General features: G+C 38.0%; 1 protein-coding gene across 1 annotated transcript in view; it reads left to right on the top strand.

Moving 5' to 3' along the window:
- The window catches only part of LOC106070759 (solute carrier family 15 member 4-like), a 43,110-nt gene that overhangs the window by 3,285 nt on the left and 16,902 nt on the right, over positions 1-22,923 (top strand). The window contains exons 3-5 of the mRNA XM_056021250.1: positions 15,609-15,707; positions 16,292-16,356; positions 20,407-20,546. Of these exons, the coding sequence (XP_055877225.1) occupies positions 15,609-15,707; positions 16,292-16,356; positions 20,407-20,546 (304 nt within the window). The remainder of the gene's footprint in view (positions 1-15,608; positions 15,708-16,291; positions 16,357-20,406; positions 20,547-22,923) is intronic.

The raw sequence follows: 22,923 nt of genomic DNA, 5'->3' as shown, positions 1-22,923 counted from the left end.
TATTAAATACAGACGTTACTTAAAAAAAAAAGATGATGATTACGTCCAACGCGTCCTACTCGTTATAATTCTAGTCATGCATATTAACCAATGACTTTAAATTCTGCCAAGTCACTGGTTTTCCTGGCTAGCTCAGGCAACCCATTCCATGCTCTATTAGCACTAGGGAAGAAGGAGTATTTGTACAAATTTGTCCTAGCATATGGAACGAGGAATGTGCCTTTATCTTTGTGTCTTTCAGAGTATTTTATTAAATTTTGTTTTTGTATTTGAAGATTATTGTTCAGTGATTTATGTATAATTGATACTTTACTTTTGAGTCTTCTATCCTGAAGGCTTTCTAAATTTAGTGATTTTACTAAAGGTGTTACTCTAGTCAAATGTGAATATTCGTTTGTTATGATTCTCACTGCTCTATTTTGTGTCTGTTCCAGTTTCTTAATGTTTATGCGTGAGCCACAGAATGGACCTCATTCCCCAATCGTAAACAAACAACATTTTGCCACGTGGTTCTCTATCTCTTCTATACACATTACGCAATCCATAAAGGCTGTCACGTGATACGTAATTTCCATTGTTTTATCAATATTATCACGTGACTAAATGATGTTATTTTACGATTAGTGAATGAGGTCCATTAGATGAACTTTACATCATCTGCCCTATAGATCACAAGGTCTGAAAGCTGGAACTTTTACTTTTTTTACTCTACGAATGGAAGAGATTAGAAATTTTGATTCTGAAGTTCTATAAATTTGCTCAGAAATTATTTTATACCTTTTAATAAATTATAGGTTACCAACACTTACTTTCTTCTGCACCCCGAACGACCCGAAAAAACTAAAACATTGCTTTTTACAATACCTCTGTTCAAGTCAGAACTTTAGGGAACCTGGAACGCTGATCTCAAAAAACGTCTTAAACGATTTTCCTCGAAATTTAACTGTTGATGTAAACCGTTAATATAAGAATTACTATCTCTTCGGACACAAGTTTGACCGTTATAATTTTTCAAAGTATAAAAGAAATAAATTTAAAATGGAGTACAAAGAAAAAGGCGTAGTCAGCCGTAGTGTACCGATAACTGAGTTGCTTATTAACCTTAAAGCTGCTTAAAGTTTATTGATTGATTTAAGCTTCGCCTATATTTTCACGTAAATCTAATATAGATTACTTGATCGTACAAACACTTCGCTCTCAAGATAATAACATTAATATTGGCCTGGATCCTTGCCACTATCATTCTAAAGGATTCCATCCTTTATTCTGCTAAAAGTACTAGTTACAAACCATTTTAAACGTCTATGCAGTCGGAGTATTCACTATTATGTTTTTGAGTCTTATAAAAAAGTATATTGGGTACCTGACATTAGTTGAAGAAATGTCAAGGAGGTTGGTCGTTGTGCTGGTCAGACGACACCCTCGTTAACCTTTTGGCCACAGAAACAGATGACATCTGCACTATAAGACCACAAATTTACATAAAAAATTTACTTTATTTTTATAAGGCATTATCTTTAATTCCGAAGCATAAAAATGAACGCTGTGTTTCACATGACCGCGTAAACCTAATTGCGACCTGCACATTTTGCCACATGTAATGCAAGCAAAGATAGACAGGGTCTATTCAACTCTTTCTTTCCGTAGTAATTTTTCTCGTTTCGATAGTGTTATTTATTTAGCTCATTTGTATTTCACTCATTTGTATTTCACTCACTGTTATGATTAAACTCCAATAACTTTTTGTTTGCTATCGGAAAAAAATGTTATATTTGGTATTGAATTATTAAGCTCTTTTTACACAACAGAAATTAAAGTTTAGAAATCCAAAACCAAAATCAGTTTAATAAGGGGTCAAATCAACGTTGGCATCGTCAATTAGGAGAGAAAGAGTTAAGTTTTCTGTAAGTCATCTGCTACTGCGACAAGCCCCCTCCCCCCTCTCCCCTTTTGTGTGTGTGTGTGTGTGTGTGTGTTTAAAGTGTGTGTCTCGCATCCGATGGGATAACTCTCCACCTGTATCTTTCAGAGGCCATCTTCTCCCAGCTACTTTTCTCTATAACATTGAGGGCTTAAATTGGCGACTGGTTTCTTCATAGTGTCTGTCGTAATCACTTTCCTCACTAGCAGTAGTAGGTGGATTTAAAAATATTCTCTAAAAGTGTTCTCACTCATTTCTAAGTGTCCACTCATTTATCACTATAACAAATTACTTTTTTTTTTTAGAACTGCGGTTGCGCAACAGCAGAAGTGGTATATTTAGCAGCCGACTTTATAAACTCTATCCACAAACATTGAAACAGGTAGACAAAACACATTTCACTTATATATTTTTCTTTTGCTTTTTTAAAAGTAATTTGTTTCAGTTTATGCGTTAAATTACAAATGCTATTAGACTCATCTGAACCGTTGTGTACTGTCTCTTTATACTAGAGCAGTGTTTCCCAAACTGTGTTCCCTGGAACCCTAGTGTTCCGCGAGGCCTGAATAGATGTTCCACGAACTACTGGAGTAATTAACTAGTACGCCACCATGTGAATTAATCTCTCTAAAAAATTAAGCAAAGTGTTCCGCTAAATAATCAGAATGTGCGAAGTGTTTCGTGAAGGAAATAGTGTTGGAAACACTGACCTAGAGAAACAAAATTAAAGAGCCCTATGAAACGTAAGCAATAAAATTACAGTTAGTTGCAGCCCATGACATTAGTTTCAGCCTATGACATTAGTTGCAGCCCATGACATTAGTTTCAGCCCATGACATTAGTTTCAGCCCATGACATTAGTTTCAGCTGATAACAGTAGTTGCAGCCTATGACGTTAGTTGCAGCCCATGACGTTAGTTGCAGCCCATGACATTAGTAGCAGCCCATGACATTAGTTGCAGCCTATGACATAATTGCAACCCATGACATTAGTTGCAGCCCATGACATTAGTTGCAGCCCATGACATTAGTTGCAGCCCATGACATTAGTTGCAGCCCATGACATTAGTTGCAGCCTATGACATTCGTTGCAGCCCATGACATTAATTGCAGCCCATGAGATTAGTTGCAGCCCATGACATTAGTAGCAGCCCATGTCATTAGTTGCAGCCCTAGACATTAGTAGCATCCCATGTCATTAGTTGCAGCCCATGACATTAGTTGCAGCCCATGACATTAGTTGCAGCCCATGACATTAGTTGCAGCCTATGACATAATTGCAACCCATGACATTAGTTGCAGCCCATGACATTAGTAGCAGCCCATGACATTAGTTGCAGCCCATGACATTAGTTACAGCCCATGACATTAGTTGCAGCCCATTACATTAGTTTCAGCCCATGACATTAGTAGCAGCCCATGACATTTGTAGCAGCCCATGACATTAGTTGCAGCCCATGACATTAGTTGCAGCCCATGACATTAGTTGCAGCCTATGACATAATTGCAACCCATGACATTAGTAGCAGCCCATGACATTAGTAGCAGCCCATGACATTAGTTGCAGCCCATGACATTAGTAGCAGCCCATGACATCAGTAGCAGCCCATGACATTAGTTGCAGCCCATGACATTAGTTGCAGCCCATGACATTATTTTTTCAAATCTTTTTGTCCCTCAAGTTCCAAAGCGAACGGAATCACTGACCTAAACAAAGTCTTATGCGAAAAGTCAAATAACTAAATATTTGTTTTATTATTATAAACTAAATAGTCCATAATGTGGAGATTCTGTAGCCTTATAAACACAGCCTAGGAAAGGAAGATTATATTAAAAAACACAGAAATCTGTTCATTCCCATGCATAACAAATACTAGAAACGCTTAAGAGTTTAGAGATAAGTTTTACTGACATTTTGTACATTAGACTGGAAGGCCTCGTTTACGAGAAATAATTTTTCGTCTTTAAAATCATTGCGCTGAAAAAAAGTAGTCCGAATAATCTACACATCTACACATAGACATAAATAAATATAGACTGGCCGAAGGAAGTAACTTCATGTAACTTGAAAACATGTACATCTATTGTTGTCGGATTTCCGAATTATGAAAAAATGCATGATCTTCATTCTTAGAGATAAAACAAAACTACACTGCCTCCTTATTTACAATATATATAGGTTATGGCTGAAATATATATGAATACTTAATTTTTATACTGCTCATAAATGCTGTATAATAAAGTACACAAAATTGCAAATTACAAATTTTCGTTTTATAAAACTCTTTAATCGGCCAGTCTATATTTATTTATGTCTGTGAATCTACACTTGCATGAGTCTTTAAAAGAAATGAAATTGCGTTTTTTGAATTCCGAAATTACATTTAAAAACTATACCCTGCTTCCAGTGAAGAAAAAAAACACTATGACCTTTTATGTGACATTAATTTACAAATGTTGTCACGCAGTTAGTCAAAGCGTGTGTATATTAATACTGTTTGACGGTCTGGAACTAGATGTCTGTGGTAAGTTAATGGAGAATAAAAATCCAAAAAGAAAAATCGCGAAATAATTTTACCCAAAATAACTTTTTTTTTAGCGGCTGAATTCTTAACAACAAACTATCCATACAAAATTAAATTGAAGAATATTAAATATCGAAAGTGGTTAATTATATAAAAATGAAAGAAAAAAATAAATGCAATATTAGCGTGTGGTAAGCGCTTTGGGATGTCGTCTCAATAGTTCCCCGTTCGAATCCTGCAATTCCCCGTCGTTTTGCATTAGGTAAGTAAAAAAATCGTCATTTCTGAAAGAACTTAAGGAATACGTGAGACCAATCAGAAAAATAATACAAAAATGTACTTTTTAAAATAATTTAAACCAAATTACTCAGACAAGAGAATACAAAGAAATTTAGTGAGCAAAGAATTATTTTTATAAAAAAAAATTAAGTATTGATACAAATTTTACAAACGAGATGCTAAATATTATAATTTAAATACTACAAAGAAAATGTCTTGGCGACGCCCACTGCACACATGAGTGGAGTTGGAGCCTTCTTCAACCGTATGGTTATAATATTAATAAGACACGTATTATATTTACCTCTGTTAAGTCTTCGTATTATGCATTTAATCCGTTATAAATATCAGACACAGAATTTAAAAAAAAATTGTCTGCTGTTGAGCAGAACTGAGACTAAGGACAAAAAAAAAAAAGCATCCAATGTTTCTTAATGTTATTCCCTCCATCTGAAGTGATGTCTGCTGCTTCCGCGTAATCTAGTCTGGCCCTCACTTCTTGGCGCGTTTCTTTTATATCAAGGGAAGTAAATCACTTTGAAGGATGCGATAAAGCAAGAGGTAACTTTGATATATATGAGTAGTCTTCTCCTTGTTCATTTATTTTTCTTTATTTATCATTGCATGTAGTCTGCAATGGCTTCTCTTTTTTAAGATTTAAAATTATAAAGGCTGAATATAATATGTAAATATATATAATTAGGCTACTTTATGTATATTATAAATTTAAAAAATATGTAATGGCTTTAACTTTTAAAGGAAAAGTACATTATTATACTAATAAATACATATACCAAGAGTTAAGTATGGAATGTAATCACATGCGGTGCATGGTACTGATTTATATTTTTAAATTGTGTATTACATGAGATTTACTAACAATGTTAGACAGGCAAGTGGAGCTTTGTTTGTTCTTGGACTATTTATATATATAAAAAAATGATTACTCACAGATGTTATATTTTAACTTTTCACTCTATGGTAATTCTAACAGAACTCCGGGACCTCTCGGTGTCAACTGGTGAATATTAGTTGTCCCGGGATTTCATTGCGGGAAAAAATATCGCCAGACCAGACATGCTTGTATTCATAATCTGCATATTAAAATTCCCCATGAGCGCACTGCAATGCTGTCTGGCTCAATTTTTGGTTTGATGACGAGTTAACTTCTGGAAGCCGGTGCAGTTCTGCCCACTAAGTGTTTCTCCGATAGTGATGAGGAGAAACGGGTCAGACTACTAAAGTTCCTTTGGACCTGAATACAATGGCGCCGAACTCACGTCTAATCTGCAACGTGATGTCCAGGAACATTGTTGATTAGCCCAGCTTTACGAATATAGTGTTGGACATAAAAACATGAGAACAATAGGACTTCAAGCTGACCTGTCAGCTGGTAAACGCACCAACAAAATCTTTAACTAAGAACAATTTTGGATCTTCGCTCTTTGTAATGAACATGAAAAACTGACCTTGTTTTGACCACTCGCTTGTGCTCCTGTATCTGTGGCTATGACTCTATAATTCATGAACTCCAGCGGGTATATAACAATGAAGAGTGCATTTGATCATGACCTACACACAACTTCTCAACTTCTCAATAACCATGACTGCTCAACAGTATTAAATGGTCTGGACTTGTGTGCGTTAACATGTTTGTCTTGTGTGTTAGTGTAAATGAAAGTATTAAAAAAAACAATTACTAGATGAGTGCCGTTATATATTTAATGGAGACAGTGTGGTATTATAGCACAGTGCAAGACCGGCAACTGTCCTGTTGGCTCATATTTCTCACGGCTACGCCTAAATTTTGATTCACGGTGCCCCCGCTGCGGGGAAGAAGAGGAAACCGTGTCTCATATTCTGTTTGACTGCCCCAGACTTGCTGATCTCCGCCTCGACAGGTCTGGGAAACCCAAAATTCTCGGCCTATACGCTGACCTGTACACACTACGCAAGACAGCAGGGTTTCTGTCCAGGGATTTCGCTAGAGAGGATTTAAGCCTCTCAAGACCTCTCTCAAATGGAGTTTGATGATGACGATTATGCTGAAGTCATGATTATTATAGAGTGTGTGTGTGTGTTTTTATATTCTATGGTGACGGTGGGAACATGTTTTTATTGCTTGTGAATGATGCAAGATAGGTGTCATTGTCGTCAGCGGTCTTTGGACGTGAGACTGAAAGATTGTGTTATTGTGGTGAGTTAGATTTTGTCAAAGAATATTATTACTGAAGTTTAGTACATTTGTCATCTCAACTTGATTTAGTCTATATTATAATAAAAGTTTTATTTATTTTTGTTCACAAAGTTATTTAAGTTATTTCAAGTTTTATTAGTTAAATAAATCATTTTTGGCTTTTATATAGTGCTAATTTCATGCTTATAGCATGCTCAGAGCGCTTTGGTCCAATCTCAGTTGTGGACCAGTTGGGGGAAGGGGGTATCTAGGAGAAGTTGTTTTTTTCTAACCTCGAGCCCTCTTCATAGGTAGCCAAGCCAAGCCAAGTTCAAGCGCGCTTAGCCTCTCGACCACGCTTCCCACTTTAAATATAATACAACGGTTTCGTTGTGTGCCAGCAGGTTCGTGCTACAAGTCAACGACCGGTAACAACAATGGTACGTTGAAAAAGTGAGGGAAAAAAAGAAGGAACAATAAAATGTACATGCCTCCTTAGACAGGTATAAGTCAATGAATAGAGAGTGAGAGAGAGGGGGGAGGTGATAGAGGGAAGGAGTGTTTCGAAGCAAAGAGAGAGAGAGTGAGAGAAAGAGAGAGAGAAAGAGATAAGAAGGACAGCATTAACCCGAGCTTTACTCAGATACAGAATGATACATAGCGAGAGACGAAACAGGTGCGATAACGAAGCCGTTAATCAGCTGGCTCAGCTGGGCGGCATACATCAATAGATTCATTCAGTTTCAAATTACAAGAACTGGGAAATTGTTTAAAGTGGTTAAGTTATTAACTGGTCTGTGCAGTTTATTGAACACAGTGGTATGTAACCGTGAATTAAATTTTTAGAATATGGATATGTATGCTAATCAACATAGTCAACAGTCCTTTTGACTTAATTCTTAAGGGCTGCTGTGATGGTTATCATACCCTGCAGTGAAGATCGACTGCTAACAAGGGCAGGACAATGTAGACCTTTAGTAGTACGCTGGTGAGAAACTTTCCTGTAGGATCAAGTGATTCAGCAGATACGTCTTACAGCAGCTCTGCAGATACTCTTGCTAGACGCACACCACCGACTCCTCTGACTTGCCTCACCTTTACCTTCACCTGTCCCTAAGCCCTTTGAACTTTTGGGGAACCCCACAAGGTCTGTCAACTGTTTTTCCTCCTTTCCTCTCTGTCTTTTGCCTTGGATAGAATTTTATTCCATGACAGGTCCGTCCATACTTTTCTTCCTATTGCTTTCTAAGTCTGTTTTGTACTTTTTAGCCTCTGAGGTGGACAATTGGGCTGCTGGAAGAATCCCCTAGTAGAGGTATCCTTTCAGACCTTACGACCTATGGGCAGATGATGATAAGGTCGTCTGTTTCTTTGGCGAACAGTTAACGAGCAGTAGTCACATGGCCAGCACAATGACCGTCCTCTTTACTTTCCCGTACTAAAGTCACTTTGAAGGATGCGATAAAGCAAGAGGTAACTTTGATATATATGAGTAGTCTTCTCCTTGTTCATTTATTTTTCTTTTTTTATCATTGCATGTAGTCTGCAAAGGCTTCTCTTTTTAAAGATTTAAAATTATTAATATACATAAAGAGTGAATATGAAAAAAAATATATTTATAATTAGGCTAATTTATGTATATTATAAATTAATTAAAATATGTAATAGCTTTAACTTTCAGAGCAACCTGTCGCACAAGAAGACCATGCACGTTACTGAGTTATATTTTTAAATTGTGCTTTGTGTAAGATGTACTGCGCTACGTAGAGAGGCAAGTGGAGCTTTGTTTGTTCTTGACTATTTATATATATTAAAAAAAATGATTACTCACAAATGTTATATTTTATCTTTTCACTCTATGGTAATTCTAACAGAACTCCGGGACCTCTCGGTTTAACTGGTGAATATTAGTTGTCCCGGGATTTCATTGCCGGAAAAATTATCGCCAGACCAGACATGCTTGTAATCATAATCTACATATTAAAATTCCCCATGAGCGCACTGCAATGCTGTCTGGCTCAATTTTTGGTTTGATGACGAGTTAACTTCTGGAAGCCGGTGCAGCTCTGCCCACTAAGTGTTTCTCCGATACTGATGAGGAGAAACGGGTCAGACTAATAAAGTTCCTTTGGACCTGAATACAATGGCGCCGAACTCACGTCTAATCTACAACGTGATGTCCAGGAACATTGTTGATTAGCCCAGCTTTAAGTATATAGTGTTGGACATAAAAACATCAGAACAATTGGAACCCAAGCTGATCAGTCAGCTGGTAAACGCACCAACAAAATTATGAACTATGAACAATTTTGGATCTTCGCTCTTTGTAATGAACATAAAAAACTGATCTTGTGTTGACCACTCGCTAATGCTCCTATATCTGCGACTATGACTTTATAATTGATGAACTCCAGCGGGTATATTTACAATGAACAGTGTATTTGATCATGAACTATATACAACTTCTCAATAACCTTGACTGCTCAACAGTATTAAATGGTCTGGACTTGTGTGCGTAAACATGTTTGTCTTGTGTGATAGTGTAAATGAAAGTATTTTTAAAAAAAACTATTACTAGATGAGTGCCGTTGTATATTTAATGGAGACAATGGCAGACTGAGTTGCTTTTCTTGGAAATTGCAAACTTGTTAAGGGGAATAATGAATAGTATATATATAGGTAGGCATATATATTAATCTTCTTCTTCTTCTTCTTCTTCTTCGTTCCCATTGTTATGTTAGAGTGTACAGATGACTAGACCAATACATGAGATGAACTGCGCAGTGGTTTCCAAATCAGGGAGCTCTCCATATAGTTTTCTTTCTATTGGGGTGATTTTGGGACCAGTGTCTTATACTGACCTCTTGGTAAAGAGAGCAGTTTTGGGGGACATGGTCAGCATTCTCTGGTGACACTCCACATGGGCAGATTTCACTGGTTCCAATTTTGAGCTTCCGGAACATGTGTTGTCGCATTCTGTTGTGTCCGGTCCTGAGTCGAAAGATTAGACGTTGGTCTTGTCGGGATAGCTTATAATAGGCATTATCTTTCTTGTGATTTGGATGGAAGCTCGTCCATTTCTCATTTATTTTATCTACAATTACTTTCTTCATTTCTTCTGGATAGAGTAGATAAAGTATACATTTCAAGACGGATTGAAATAACATTTAAGTCATGATTCAAAAATAAAAAAAATAAAAAAAAAAACAAATGGAAAAGTGGTTTGAGTGCTGGGAAATGTCCCAAAAAGCCCGTGGAGTCTGGGAGCGCATGAGGCGCCCTGACCGCACTTCCCCGTGGTGGAGGCTGTCCATGCCTGAACAAGCTATTACAGCACAGTGCAGGACAGGCCATTGTCCTGTGGGCTCATATTTCTCACGGCTATGGCCAAATTTTGATTCACGGTGCCCCCGCTGCGGGGAAGAAGAGGAAACCGTGCCTCATATTCTGTTTGACTGCCCCAGACTTGCTGATCTCCGCCTCGACAGGTCTGGGAAACCAAAAATTCTCGACCTGTATGGTGACATGTATGCACTACGCAAGACAACAGGGTTTCTGTCCAGGGCTTTTGCAAGAGAGGATTTAAGCCTCTCAAGACCTCTCTCAAATGGAGTTTGATGATGACGAATATGCCGAAGTCATGATTATTATAGAATGTGTGTGTGTTTCTATATTCTATGGTGATGGTGGGAAGATGATTTTATTGCTTGTGAATGATGCAAGATAGGTATCATTGTCGTCAGCGGTCTTTGGGCGTGAGACTAAAAGGTTGTGTTATTGTGGTGAGTTAGATTTTGTCAAAGAATATTATTACTGAAGTTTAGTACATTTCTCATCTCGACTTAATTTTGTCTATATTATAATTAAAGTTATATTTATTTTTGTTCACAAACTTATTTAAGTTATTTCAAGTTTTATTAGTTAAATAAATAATTTTTGGCTTTTATATAGCGCTACTTTCATGCTTATAGCATGCTCAGAGCGCTTTGGTCCAATCTCAGTTGTGGACCAGTTGGGGGAAGGGGGTATCTAGGAGAAGTTGTTTTTTTCTAACCTCGAGCCCTCTTCATAGGTAGCCAAGCCAAGCCAAGTTCAAGCGCGCTTAGCCTCTCGACCACGCTTCCCACTTTAAATATAATACAACGGTTTCGTTGTGTGCCAGCAGTTTGGTGCTACAAGTCAACGACCGGTAACAACAATGGTACGTTGAAAAAGTGAGGGAAAAAAAGAAGGAACAATAAAATGTAAATGCCTCCTTAGACAGGTATAAGTCAATGAATAGAGAGTGAGAGAGAGGGGGGAGGTGATAGAGGGAAGGAGTGTTTCGAAGCAAAGAGAGAGAGAGTGAGAGAAAGAGAGAGAGAAAGAGATAAGAAGGACAGCATTAACCCGAGCTTTACTCAGATACAGAATGATACATAGCGAGAGACGAAACAGGTGCGATAACGAAGCCGTTAATCAGCTGGCTCAGCTGGGCGGCATACATCAATAGATTCATTCAGTTTCAAATTACAAGAACTGGGAAATTGTTTAAAGTGGTTAAGTTATTAACTGGTCTGTGCAGTTTATTGAACACAGTGGTATGTAACCGTGAATTAAATTATTAGAATATGGATATGTATGCTAATCAACATAGTCAACAGTCCTTTTGACTTAATTCTTAAGGGCTGCTGTGATGGTTATCATACCCTGCGGTGAAGATCGACTGCTAACAAGGGCAGGACAATGTAGACCTTTAGTAGTACGCTGGTAAGAAACTTTCCTGTAGGATCAAGTGATTCAGCAGATACGTCTTACAGCAGCTCTGCAGATACTCTTGCTAGACGCACACCACCGACTCCTCTGACTTGCCTCACCTTTACCATTCACCTGTCCCTAAGCCCTTTGAACATTTGGGGAACCCCACAAGGTCTGTCAACCGTTTTTCCTCCTTTCCTCTCTTTGCCTTGGATAGAATTCTATTCCATGACAGGTCCGTCCATACCTTTCTTCCTATTGCTTTCTAAGTCTGTTTTGTACTTTTTAGCCTCTGAGGTGGGCAGTTGGGCTGCTGGAAGAATCCCCTAGCAGAGGTCTCCTTTCAGACCTTACGACCTATAGGGCAGATGATGATTAGGTCGTCTGTTTCTGTGGCGAACAGTTAACGAGCAGTAGTCACATGGCCAGCACAATGACCGTCCTCTTTACTTTCCCGTACTAAAGTCAGGTACCCATTAGAGTTGGGTGGACTCAGTGGCGCCCTGAAAATCCCGAAAATAAAAATCCCGAAATTCGAACCCAGGACCTCCGGTTCGCAAGCTAAGCACTTAATCAATAAACCACTGCGCCCCTGAAGATAGCCCTGCTTTTATCTGCAGTTTGTGACCGTGAATAAAATTAGTTGAATTAGTTCCCTGTATAGGTCGTCGCTATAACAAACAATAGATAACTGTGCTAATAGGTTTATATTACATCATTGTTTGTTGTGAATGTTTTTGTGAGAAAGTACTTAACAGGATGTGACGTAATAAAAGAAGAGTCTTCAATATCTACTTATATCAACACAAAGTCCAGGTTTATTAATTATTATTAACTCTTTCTCTCCGTTATTATTTGTCCACGTTTCGAAGGAATTCTTTATTTGGCTCATTTACCATCTCACTACCCTGTTGTGATTGGGCTTCACTAGCTTTGTTGTTTGTTATCAGAAAATGTTGTATCTGGTAAAGAATTAAAGGGAAATGCATGCGCTTTTTATATAACACAAAGTCAAGTTTATAAAATTAAACATTAATTTAGTTTAATGAGGTCAACTAAACGATGGTATCGTCGATTAGGAGAGAAAGAGTTAATGTATTTGATATATTTTCTGTGACAACAGAACAACAACCCTACAACCTCCTATTTTCACACGCACATCGATAGCAGAGTTGTGTGGATATTGGCATGAGGAGGCTTTAGTCATTTCAAATTTAGGTCGTTCTCTTTTTTATATAAATGCTTTAACTCTTTCTCTCCGTAATTATTTTCCTTGATCCGTCGGAATTATTCATTTTGTTCATGTTTAGTTCACTTCTCTGTTATAATTAAATTTCTAGAACTTTGTCATCAGAAACTATTTTATTTGGTACAGAATTGAAGGGGAGTCCATGCTCTTTGTGTATAACACAAATTTATTGTTTATAAAAAGACAAAATAAAATAATTTAATGGGTCAAATCAACGATGGTCTCGTCAAATAGAAGAGAAAGAGTTAAAAAAACGATTAAGCATTTATTACCCAGAAATCTTTTTCTTTCTCCCCCCCCCCCCCCCATCTTTCCAACTGGTCCAGACAAATGATAGGATCATAGCGTAGTGAGAAAGCTAAAAGCCTGAAAGCACTAAATTTAAAAAGGTGCATATTAACCAATGACTTAAATTTAGCCAAGTCACTGGTTTTCCTGGCTAGCTCAGGCAACCCATTCCATGCTCTAATAGCACTAGGGAAGAAGGAGCATTTGTACAAATTTGTCCTAGCATATGGAACGAGGAATGTGCCTTTATTTTTGTGTCTTTCTGAGTATTTTATTAAATTTTTGTTTTTTGTACTTGAAGATTATGGTTCAGTGTTTTATGTATAATTGCTACTTTACTTTTGAGCCTTCTGTCCTGAAGGCTTTCTAAATTTAGTGATTTTACTAACGGTGTTACTCTAGTCAAATGTGAATATTCGTTTGTTATGAATCTCACTGCTCTATTTTGTGTCTGTTCCAGTTTCTTAATGTTTTCTTGAGTTGAGGGGTCCCAAACGGAGGATGCATATTCTATTATTGGCCTAACTAAGGTTCAATAAAATTTTAGTTTTATGTTCTTCGTTGATTTATAAAAATTTCTTTTAATAATTCCTAATGCTTTGTTTTTTTTTTTATAGTTTCATCAATATGGGGATTTCATGACAGTTTTTCATTTATTATAACACCTAGGTATATTGCGTTTTTAGTCTGTGTTACTGGTTTACCACAAATAAGCACTAATAACAGTAAACTCAGGTGTACCTCAAGGAACAGTCCGAGGCCTGGCGGACCCCCGGCTACGCCCATGCCCTTGTCCTTTTTCAGTGTTCCTGTATAAACCTGATACATAATGCACTTTGAAAAGGTCCGTTTGAAAATTATATTTACGTGAATAAATAAACACAGACAATTAATGAGGAAATCACACCAAAGCACATAATACCCCATATCCCTGATATTGTTTTTATTGCTTAGTTATACAGTTTATCTTTCATGCTCATCACTCTCAGCTCAATTCAGGTTTTAAACTCGAGCCCAAGGATCTATGCATCTCTTCGAAACGACGCTATTAGATTTGTGTGGAATGTCTGTCTGTCTTGTCCCTCTGTTCGTCTGTCCATCCGTGGCGTTTAGATATCGTAAACTAGAAAACACATTGAAAATCCGACATCATTATATTATAGACCAGTGATGCCCAAAATACGGCCCGCGGGCCAGATCCGGCCCGCGACGTGTTTCAAGCCGGCCCGCCGTAACGCGTAAAAAAAAGTTTGACTACATGTATCCCATTAACTAAGGTAAGTACTAGATCCAAAGGTTACTAATAAAAAAAAGTTTCAGGTCAATTTCGTTTTATTTTTGCGCCCTTTCAGTCATGTGGCCCGCGACACGAGTGTCGGAAATAAAAATGGCCGTAGGTCAAATTAGGTTGGGCATCACTGTTATAGACCAGGGGTGGGCAAATTACGGCCCGCCGAAGTGTTTTATGCGGCCGCCGACACCTATAGAAATCATGTGTTACCACAGTATATACATATAAAATTGCAAAGATTAAAATATATATATATAATATAGACCATTCAAAGTTCTGATGCAACGGCTACTTTTTTCTTTCCTGAAATCGAAATTTTTTAAATCAGTTGTGAAGGCAGTTGTTTTTTTTTTCATAAAAATACACCACATTCACTATTAATTGTAACAATCACAGGAGGCTCTTTAGTAGGGGAGATGACTATTTACCATATTTTTAACACATTTATGCAAATGGTTATTGATTTTTTGTCAATTTGTTTTTTTTAATTTATATTGCCAAGTTACATAAGTTCTGTCAAACTAACAGCTTTTAAAAAGAAAAAAATCTATTTAGTATGCATATAAGTTGGAGATAATTTAAAACAACAATTAATAAGTAGTTTTTCATATTACCGCGTGAACTGCAGACCCATACACTAGCCATATGATACTTAACTAAAGGATTTTTTTTTACTGAAATGTTTATTTCTTGAGGATTTTAATAAGAGATTGACCCTTTAAATAACAATTAGCTCAATTAGATGTTCAATTTAAGACATCCTTAAGGCCAGGTTTACATCTAACTTCAAACAAGTTTCACCTAACTTCAAACAAGTTTCACCTAACTTCAAACAAGTCTCACCTGTCCTGTTGTCTGCTGGACTACAGAGACAATGCATAAGATCTGCCAACTTTCTTCTCTGTAGCTGATGTTTCTTCTGAAAATATTGGAACCTGCCTTTTTACCTGCCTGGGTGGACCACTTTGGGGGCCGATTTAGAGTTTGTGTTTTTACTCAACCAGTCTTTCTAACCTTGTTTTTCTTTACATCTCCAGTATAATGATGATCACAAAACTTTTTTTATATTACAAACAGACAATGCGCTTTTGTAGACACAAGTATCGGAGCGCAATGCAAATCTTGACTTTTCTATTTTTTAGGATTTGTGTATATCATTCCAATCATTGGAGGTTTTCTGGCTGACTCCTACCTGGGTAGGTTCAAAACTATTTGGATATCATCGCTGATTTACATTGTTGGTAAGCTGATACTCTAGGAATAGGGAAATATCTGTTGGAGATGACTTTTTAAAAAAAGACCTTTCTTGAAATGACTTTTTTATAAATGGCTTTTTTGAAATGACATCTTTGAAATGACTTGTTCGCTTAAAATGAATTAATTGATTGAAATAATTAATTGATTGAAATGACTTAATTAATTCAAATGACTTGATTGATTAAAATGACTTGATTAATTGAAATGACTTCTTTGTTTAAATGGTCTTTCTAAAAATTACTTGTTTTTTTTTTGTGACGAGTTAACTAAAATGACTGAGATGACTTAAGTAAAATAACTGAGGTGACTTAACTAAAATGACTGAGATTACTTAACTTAAATAACTGAGGCGACTTAACTAAAATGACTGAGATTACTTAGCTAAAATGACTGAGATGACTTAACTAAAATGACTGAGATGACTTAACTAAAATAACTGAGATGACTTAACTAAAATAACTGAGATGACTTAACGAAAATGACTCAGGTGACTGAACTAAAATCACTTGTTCGAAACGACGTGTCAGTTTGAAATGATTTAATTCATTTGTTTCTCTTCTTCCAAAAGGCGTGTTTCTGCTACCAGCCGCGGCGATAGAATACAACAACTGGAACTGGACTGAGCTGTCTGTGGTAGGTACCTAAAACCACACACATGTATGCATATTTCTTGGGAATAGTTTACTGACAACTTAGCGAGAAAAGCTGCGACTAGCTACTTGTTAAGTTTTGTAATCAAGGTACAGGCGTTAATTATAAAAAAAAAACATTGCTTTTTAGCGGCCCCCGAAATGGGAAAAGACGCTATTAGTTTTGTGTGAAATGTTTGTCCGTCTGTCCCGTTTAGATCTCGTAAACTAGAAAAGATATTGAAAATCCGACATCACAAAATTTAGACCATTGAAAGTTCTGATGCAACGGCTACTTTTTTTTTTCAGAAAGCGAAAAATCTAATTTTTAAAATCAGTTATGCAAGCCGTTTTTTAAAGAGAAAAAGCTAATTAGTATGCATTATAAGTTAGACCTAATTTAAAACGAATAGTAATCTTATAAACTTCATTTTCCTGAACATATTTGTTTATTCCGGTAGCATTATGAGTACTCAAATAAGAGATTCAATGATAAGGTTTTAGTTAGCCAATGAGAGGCGCGGTGGCTGACCGGTAAAGCGCTTGACTTCCAAGCCGGGGTCCCGGGTTCGAATCCTGGTGACTGGGATTTTCAACTTCGGAATCCTTGGGCGCCTCTGAGTCCACCCAGCTCTAATGGGTACCTGACATTAGTTGGGGAAAAGTAAAGGCGGTTGGTCGTTGTGCTGGCTACATGACACCCTCGTTAACCGTAGGCCACAAAAACAAATGAACTTTACATCATCTGCCCTATAGACCACAAGGTCTGAAAGGGGAACTAGTTGGGCCAGGTTCATATGTAACGATGCAGTCACTTGCACCTATCCTTTGATCTGCTGGACCGTTGGGGCACTACACAAGATCTGTCAACCTTCTTTCTCCATTCTTATTTCCTATTTGTCTTTGATATAACTTCATTGGGATGTTCTTTCTGAAAATATTGAAGCCTGCCTGGGTGGACCACTTCGGGGGCCGATTTTGAGTTTGTGTTGTGCCTTTGTAACCTTGTTCTTTTTTGTTTAAGCCATTTTACGCATTATTTACATATTCGCATTCTGCGTGAATGCTAGACTTAAATAATTCCTACAACATTTACCAGTATTTGAACATTAATGCAATGCATTAATCAATTTATTCCAGAACATACTCCACACGGGACGGAAGGTAGGATCGCTATGGACCGATCTCTATAGTATCACGCTGGGAAAGGGATATCTGGACGCAGGCACCCTTGATTGCCCCTATATAAACCTTGGCTTTGAGACCGAAGATTAAGAAAGAGTGCAGTTATTTTATGTTGCTACGCAGCACCAGTTGCGACCCACATAGTTTGCCACATCCAACGAAAACATAACCATTATATGCCGGTGGTTAATTTAGATTCTCTTTTTGCCGTCTACGTCTGTTCTCTGCTGTGGATTTTCTTTTGATTTCTAAAGTGTATTCCGAGGCCTTTGTAAAACAAAAAAAATCTTCAGCTATCTCGATCTGAAGCCACCAACAGTCAGATTACCTCTTCTATCTCAATTAAAGTAAGCTGGTGAATAAGCTGGTCTTTAAAGCGCCTCTGTGGGACATCTCTGTTACATCAGCCACCCTTCAGCTAACAAAAAAGACTTCCTTTACAAACGTTTGTTCCCCCCCGTACGGGAAAGTAATTTCTCCAGCTTAACTGTCGGACCATAAAAGGTCCCTCTAAACTGTCCTTACCTGCGTTCTCTGGAACATCGCTGCTTGTAGTGCGGTCTTGCTACCGTATGTTCTTGATGGAGTTAAAGGATGTTTGGTGAAAGCGTTCAAGAAGTCTTAATCGCGTTCTGTAAAGTACCCTTGTCTCAGATGAGTATAGAAGGGTTGCTTGGTAGACACTGATTTTTGTAGAAAGGCAGAGCAATTCATTCCGCCAACTCATTCCCGGAGGCGTCTTAAAGCACAAATGACTTTGGGTATTTATATCCTTCCTTAAGATATTTTTCAAACGAGAAGGGCTCGGTCACCTGATACCCTAAAACATTTCTTTGCAAACATGAACAATGTTTAATGATTAATTGTCCTAATTAGACATTTGAGCACCATCTTATTGTAGGTTCTATTAGTCTTGTCCATGAGTGGTTAGCCATCAACACGGCCATGCTGTCCGACTAGTTATGGGAGATTTCAATCATCTTTCGTTAGCTCAACACTTGCCAACATATACTCAATATGTTAATTGTCCCACAAGACACGATAAAACCTTGGACATGTGTTATAGCAACATAAAAATGGCCTACACATCTCGATCGTTATTTCTCCTCGGAGAGTCGGACCACACAATGATCCATCTTACACCCACGTACAAACCGGTTTTAAAAACAACAAAACCCGAAGTACAGTCCATCCAGTCATGGTATGACGACGCTGCTTTACAGCTACAAAGTTGTCTGGAGCAAACAGATTGGGACATGTTTGTAAACAACTGCCCAGACAGATGAACTTACCACAACTGTTAATTCGTACATCCAGTTCTGTGAATACATTAAAACATTCAGTAATAATATAGACCCTGGATGGCCAACATTAAAAATTAACATTCTGTCGTCATCGAGAAGTACATAGAAGTCTATTTATAAAGCGCTGGTTATGAGTGTGCATGTGTTTTTCGTGTGTGAATGTCGTTCGTATGTGCATCTATATTGTGCATCTATATTGTTATTGTTACAGTAGTTATGCTGAGGTTGTCAATTGTAGTCAAACCGATTTTCCATTTGATTGGATCAATACAATTTATCTTATCTATCTTATCTTATTTGATAAAACATGAATAAAACAGAAAAAAAAACAACAATCAGGTAATTAAGCATGGGTATTTTTTTTTCATATCGAAATAAGGGGAATAAATGCTACTTAATAAGAAATGTGGGTGTGGATAAGAAATGGGGTGTATGGGGTTTCTAGGAGGGGTAGCACCTCTAGTGGACAGGCAGTCGTACCCTCTTTTTGAGGGTAGCTTGGCTCACTCTTGGTCCCCACTCGGTACCCAACTCTCACCTGTGGCACCCAGAAGTTGTAGCATGCGCAGCGGCCACACCCCGGAAACGGCTTTGACTGGCCGGCTAAACCAGGTAGAGGGTATCTGACGTGTCCATGGCACTCAGTACACTGAGGTTCTGTCAAACCTAGCATGTGAAGTCTGGACCTGGCGGCCTGTGCGTAACGTCACAAAACTAGACTAATCGGACAGAAAGGCAAGTACCAGCACAGTGCTGTGGAGCATTCAAGAACAGGACAAGACACACAGAAAAAGTCTCTGGTCATCCACTGCACCCAAACTTGTCCCCGGACGTCTTGACCAAATCTTGCTTCCGGAAAAGGATGGGCTCTAAGGCCAGAGAGTCAGGTCGACGTGTGGCGAGAGAGTGAGGTCGAGAGAGTCAGGTCGAGAGAGTGAGGTCGACGTGTGGCGAGAGAGTGAGGTCGAGAGAGTGAGGTCGAGAGAGTGAGGTCGACGTGTTGCGCGAATCCTCCTCACTTTAATCCAAATTCCAGAGCAAGTCACGTGTCATCCCCCCCCCAAAAAAAAAAAAAAACACAACCATACTATTCCCCCTCCCCCTCAATTTGTTCTGTTACGTTATTTCTTCCACATCTCATTCTCGGATCAAGTTGAAAGTTTGCATAAAAATATCTATAGTCGATGACATTAAAAGAATCAATCCAAACAAAAAAAAATAGTAGTTAATTAATTACTATTAATTAATAATATTTTTTATACAGCAGAAAGGGAGATAAACTGTGCCATCTTGAGATAAACGGTAGTAATTATCTATCCTTTCCCTAAGATAAGAATTGCTTTAAAAATGTTCTTTCTTTTGTTTTGCTTGTTTAAGATTTCCAGGTCCCTGAAGCCTATTTCAGTCTGCAGTCATGACTTATACATTTAATTATTATCAGTTGAAAGCAAAGGTAACGATTACTAAGAGTGATTCTATTTATAACCCTTTGCCTGTCAAAACCCACTTTTAAATATGGCATTTATTTCAAATAACCAAATGCAAATATTTTCTTCTCATCGCAGACTGGCAGAACTGCCCTGTTTGGCACGGCCTTGGTGTGCGTGACACTCGGCACTGCAGGGCTCAGGGCTAATGTGGGACTTTTCGGAGCAGAACAGATTGAATCGCTAGGGAAGGACGCTATCCAGACATTCTTCAATTGGTTAGTTTCTTTACAGTATTTTATAGACTAATTAGTATTCTGAACTAAATGAAAATGGTAGCGAATAATTATTTAAAAATTCTGAGAAGATTCTAGAGTCCAATACTCGCTTAGTGCGTTATCGCTAGGCGGTGGTGTCGTTTCTAGAGTCACTGGTTCGAGCCTCGGTCGGCGCAGTCCCTTATTTTCATATCATTTTAATTCACTACTTTCTCTCTTAAAAACTTGGTCCCTGGTGCTGCTATTCATTTATGTTTAATATATGTATGTATCACATTTGTTTCAGCACCTCGCTTCAACTCTATGTGTACGTTCACATCTTAATTGCTCCTACCCACTGAAGCTTCTATATGTCATGTGTTTATGTTGTCCGCTTGTCGTTATGAGAGATACACAATTAGATAGAGCCATTGTTTGTCTAATACATGCCTAACGGCTGTCTGTGTCGGCTCTATTGAAGTTGTTGGTGAACGGATGCTGCGAGGTGGGGGAGGTGCTAGCTAGGGCATGTGACCTTTGACCACTGGGGTGGTAATTTGCATACGGGCGAAATGACTCTGAACCAGAAGAATATTTTTTTGGACATTCCGATGGTCTAGACTCTAGAGGTTAAGTTCGCTTATGCTGCGAGGTGGGGCATGTGACCACTGGGGTGGTAATTTGCATACAGGCGAAATGACTCTGAATCAGAAGAATGTTTTTTGGTCTAGAGGTTGAGTTCGCTTAGTGCGTTATCGCTAGGCGGTTGTGTCATTTACGGAGTCACTGGTTCGAGCCTCGGTCGGCGCAGTCCCTTATTTTCATCGCATTTAATTCACTACTTTCTCTCTTAAAAACTTGGTCCCCTCCAGTGGGGTTTGAAGTTTAAAAAAGACCCCTTCAATATATATTAAAAAAAAACAAATTACACACTCAAAATGCTATGAACGTAGCCAAAGAGGGTTTTGAGTATAAACCCCCCTTCATCGGGGTTTGATACTCAAAAATACCTCTTCAATATAAAAAAAGTGTAAATTACACACTAAAATTCTTTGAGCTTAGCAAAGCCCAATTGGAGTTTTGAGTTTAAACCCCCTCCTCCAGATGACTTTTTAAAAATTTAAAACCACTCCAGATGTTTTTGAGTTTAAAATCCCCCTAAAAATAGTATTGAGTTTGAAAACTCCCTCTTCAATATTATTCTAAAGCAAACTACACTCACCAAATTCTATGAGCTTAGCTAAATGGGGTTTTGAATTTGTTAAAATAAAACTACAGAGATTCTTTTAGTTTAAAACCCCACAACAGATGATTTTGCCGATAAAACTTCTTTTTTAGATATAAAATCTAAAGCAAACTACAGTCACCTAATTCCAAGAGCGTAGCCAAGAGAGGTTTAAAAATTTCTACCAATGGCTGGACTGCATTAATAAAGTGCAGTCAATAGTCATCTGCCGAAATTGAAAAAGACTAGGCTCAACAAAAATGACTTCGACGGATTTTAGGAAACAGTTATAGGGATCGGGTATCAATCAAGGAAATGCTATGCCGAACTGGGAGTCGACCCCTTGGTAAGGTTGTGACAGAGCGTCACATGAGGTTTGCGGGACATGTATTCCGACAAAATGAATTACGCATAATAAGAGTTGCAATGACATGGAGACCATTACAAGGAAATCGCAAACAGGGACATCCTAGTACAACTTTACACCACACTTTCATAGAAGTCCTCAGAGCAGGTGGGAAGAGGCTTCAGACATTGCCAGTGACAGATTTTTATGGAAACAGCTTGCCGCCCAATGAGCCGAATGGCGCGGGAGGATCTAAGTCAGTAAGAATAGCACAAGTTTTGAAATAAAACTTTTTTAATAGCAGAATAATGGACAGTAGATACCTCAGAATATGCATTTATTTTAAGGCTTTCAATACCGGAAATAGTGCTTGGCGGCGCGCTGGAGGAGCTTGTGACTCCATTGCTTTCAAAGGCGGAGAGTCTACAAATTTTCCACTAACTCCAGGAAGAACTTATTCAAGGGTATAATAAACGTCTTCCGAAAGAATGAAGAGTCAGAATGTAATGAAAATTAATTATATATACACACACACACATACATACATACATAAATATATATATATATATATATATATATATATATATAGCGCTGGGGGAAAAATCCCCCCAAAGCCCCCCCCCCCCGCCCCGAAAAATAAAATCCTGGCTACGCCCATGGATCTGTTGGTTACTGGGCTGGGACATCGAGCAGACGTTACGTTGCCAAGTAGGCCTGTAAGTTCGAAACCTTTTTTTTTTTTTTCAATTAGAAATCAATACCATAGATTATCTAAAATTGCTCGTCTGACATATTGTACATATCCGGTAGTTGTCATGCCGTCATGT

This window comes from Biomphalaria glabrata, chromosome 2 (genome assembly GCF_947242115.1).
Source record: "Biomphalaria glabrata chromosome 2, xgBioGlab47.1, whole genome shotgun sequence".
Lineage (NCBI taxonomy): Eukaryota > Metazoa > Mollusca > Gastropoda > Planorbidae > Biomphalaria > Biomphalaria glabrata.
This window is presented reverse-complemented; position numbering and strand designations above follow the sequence as displayed.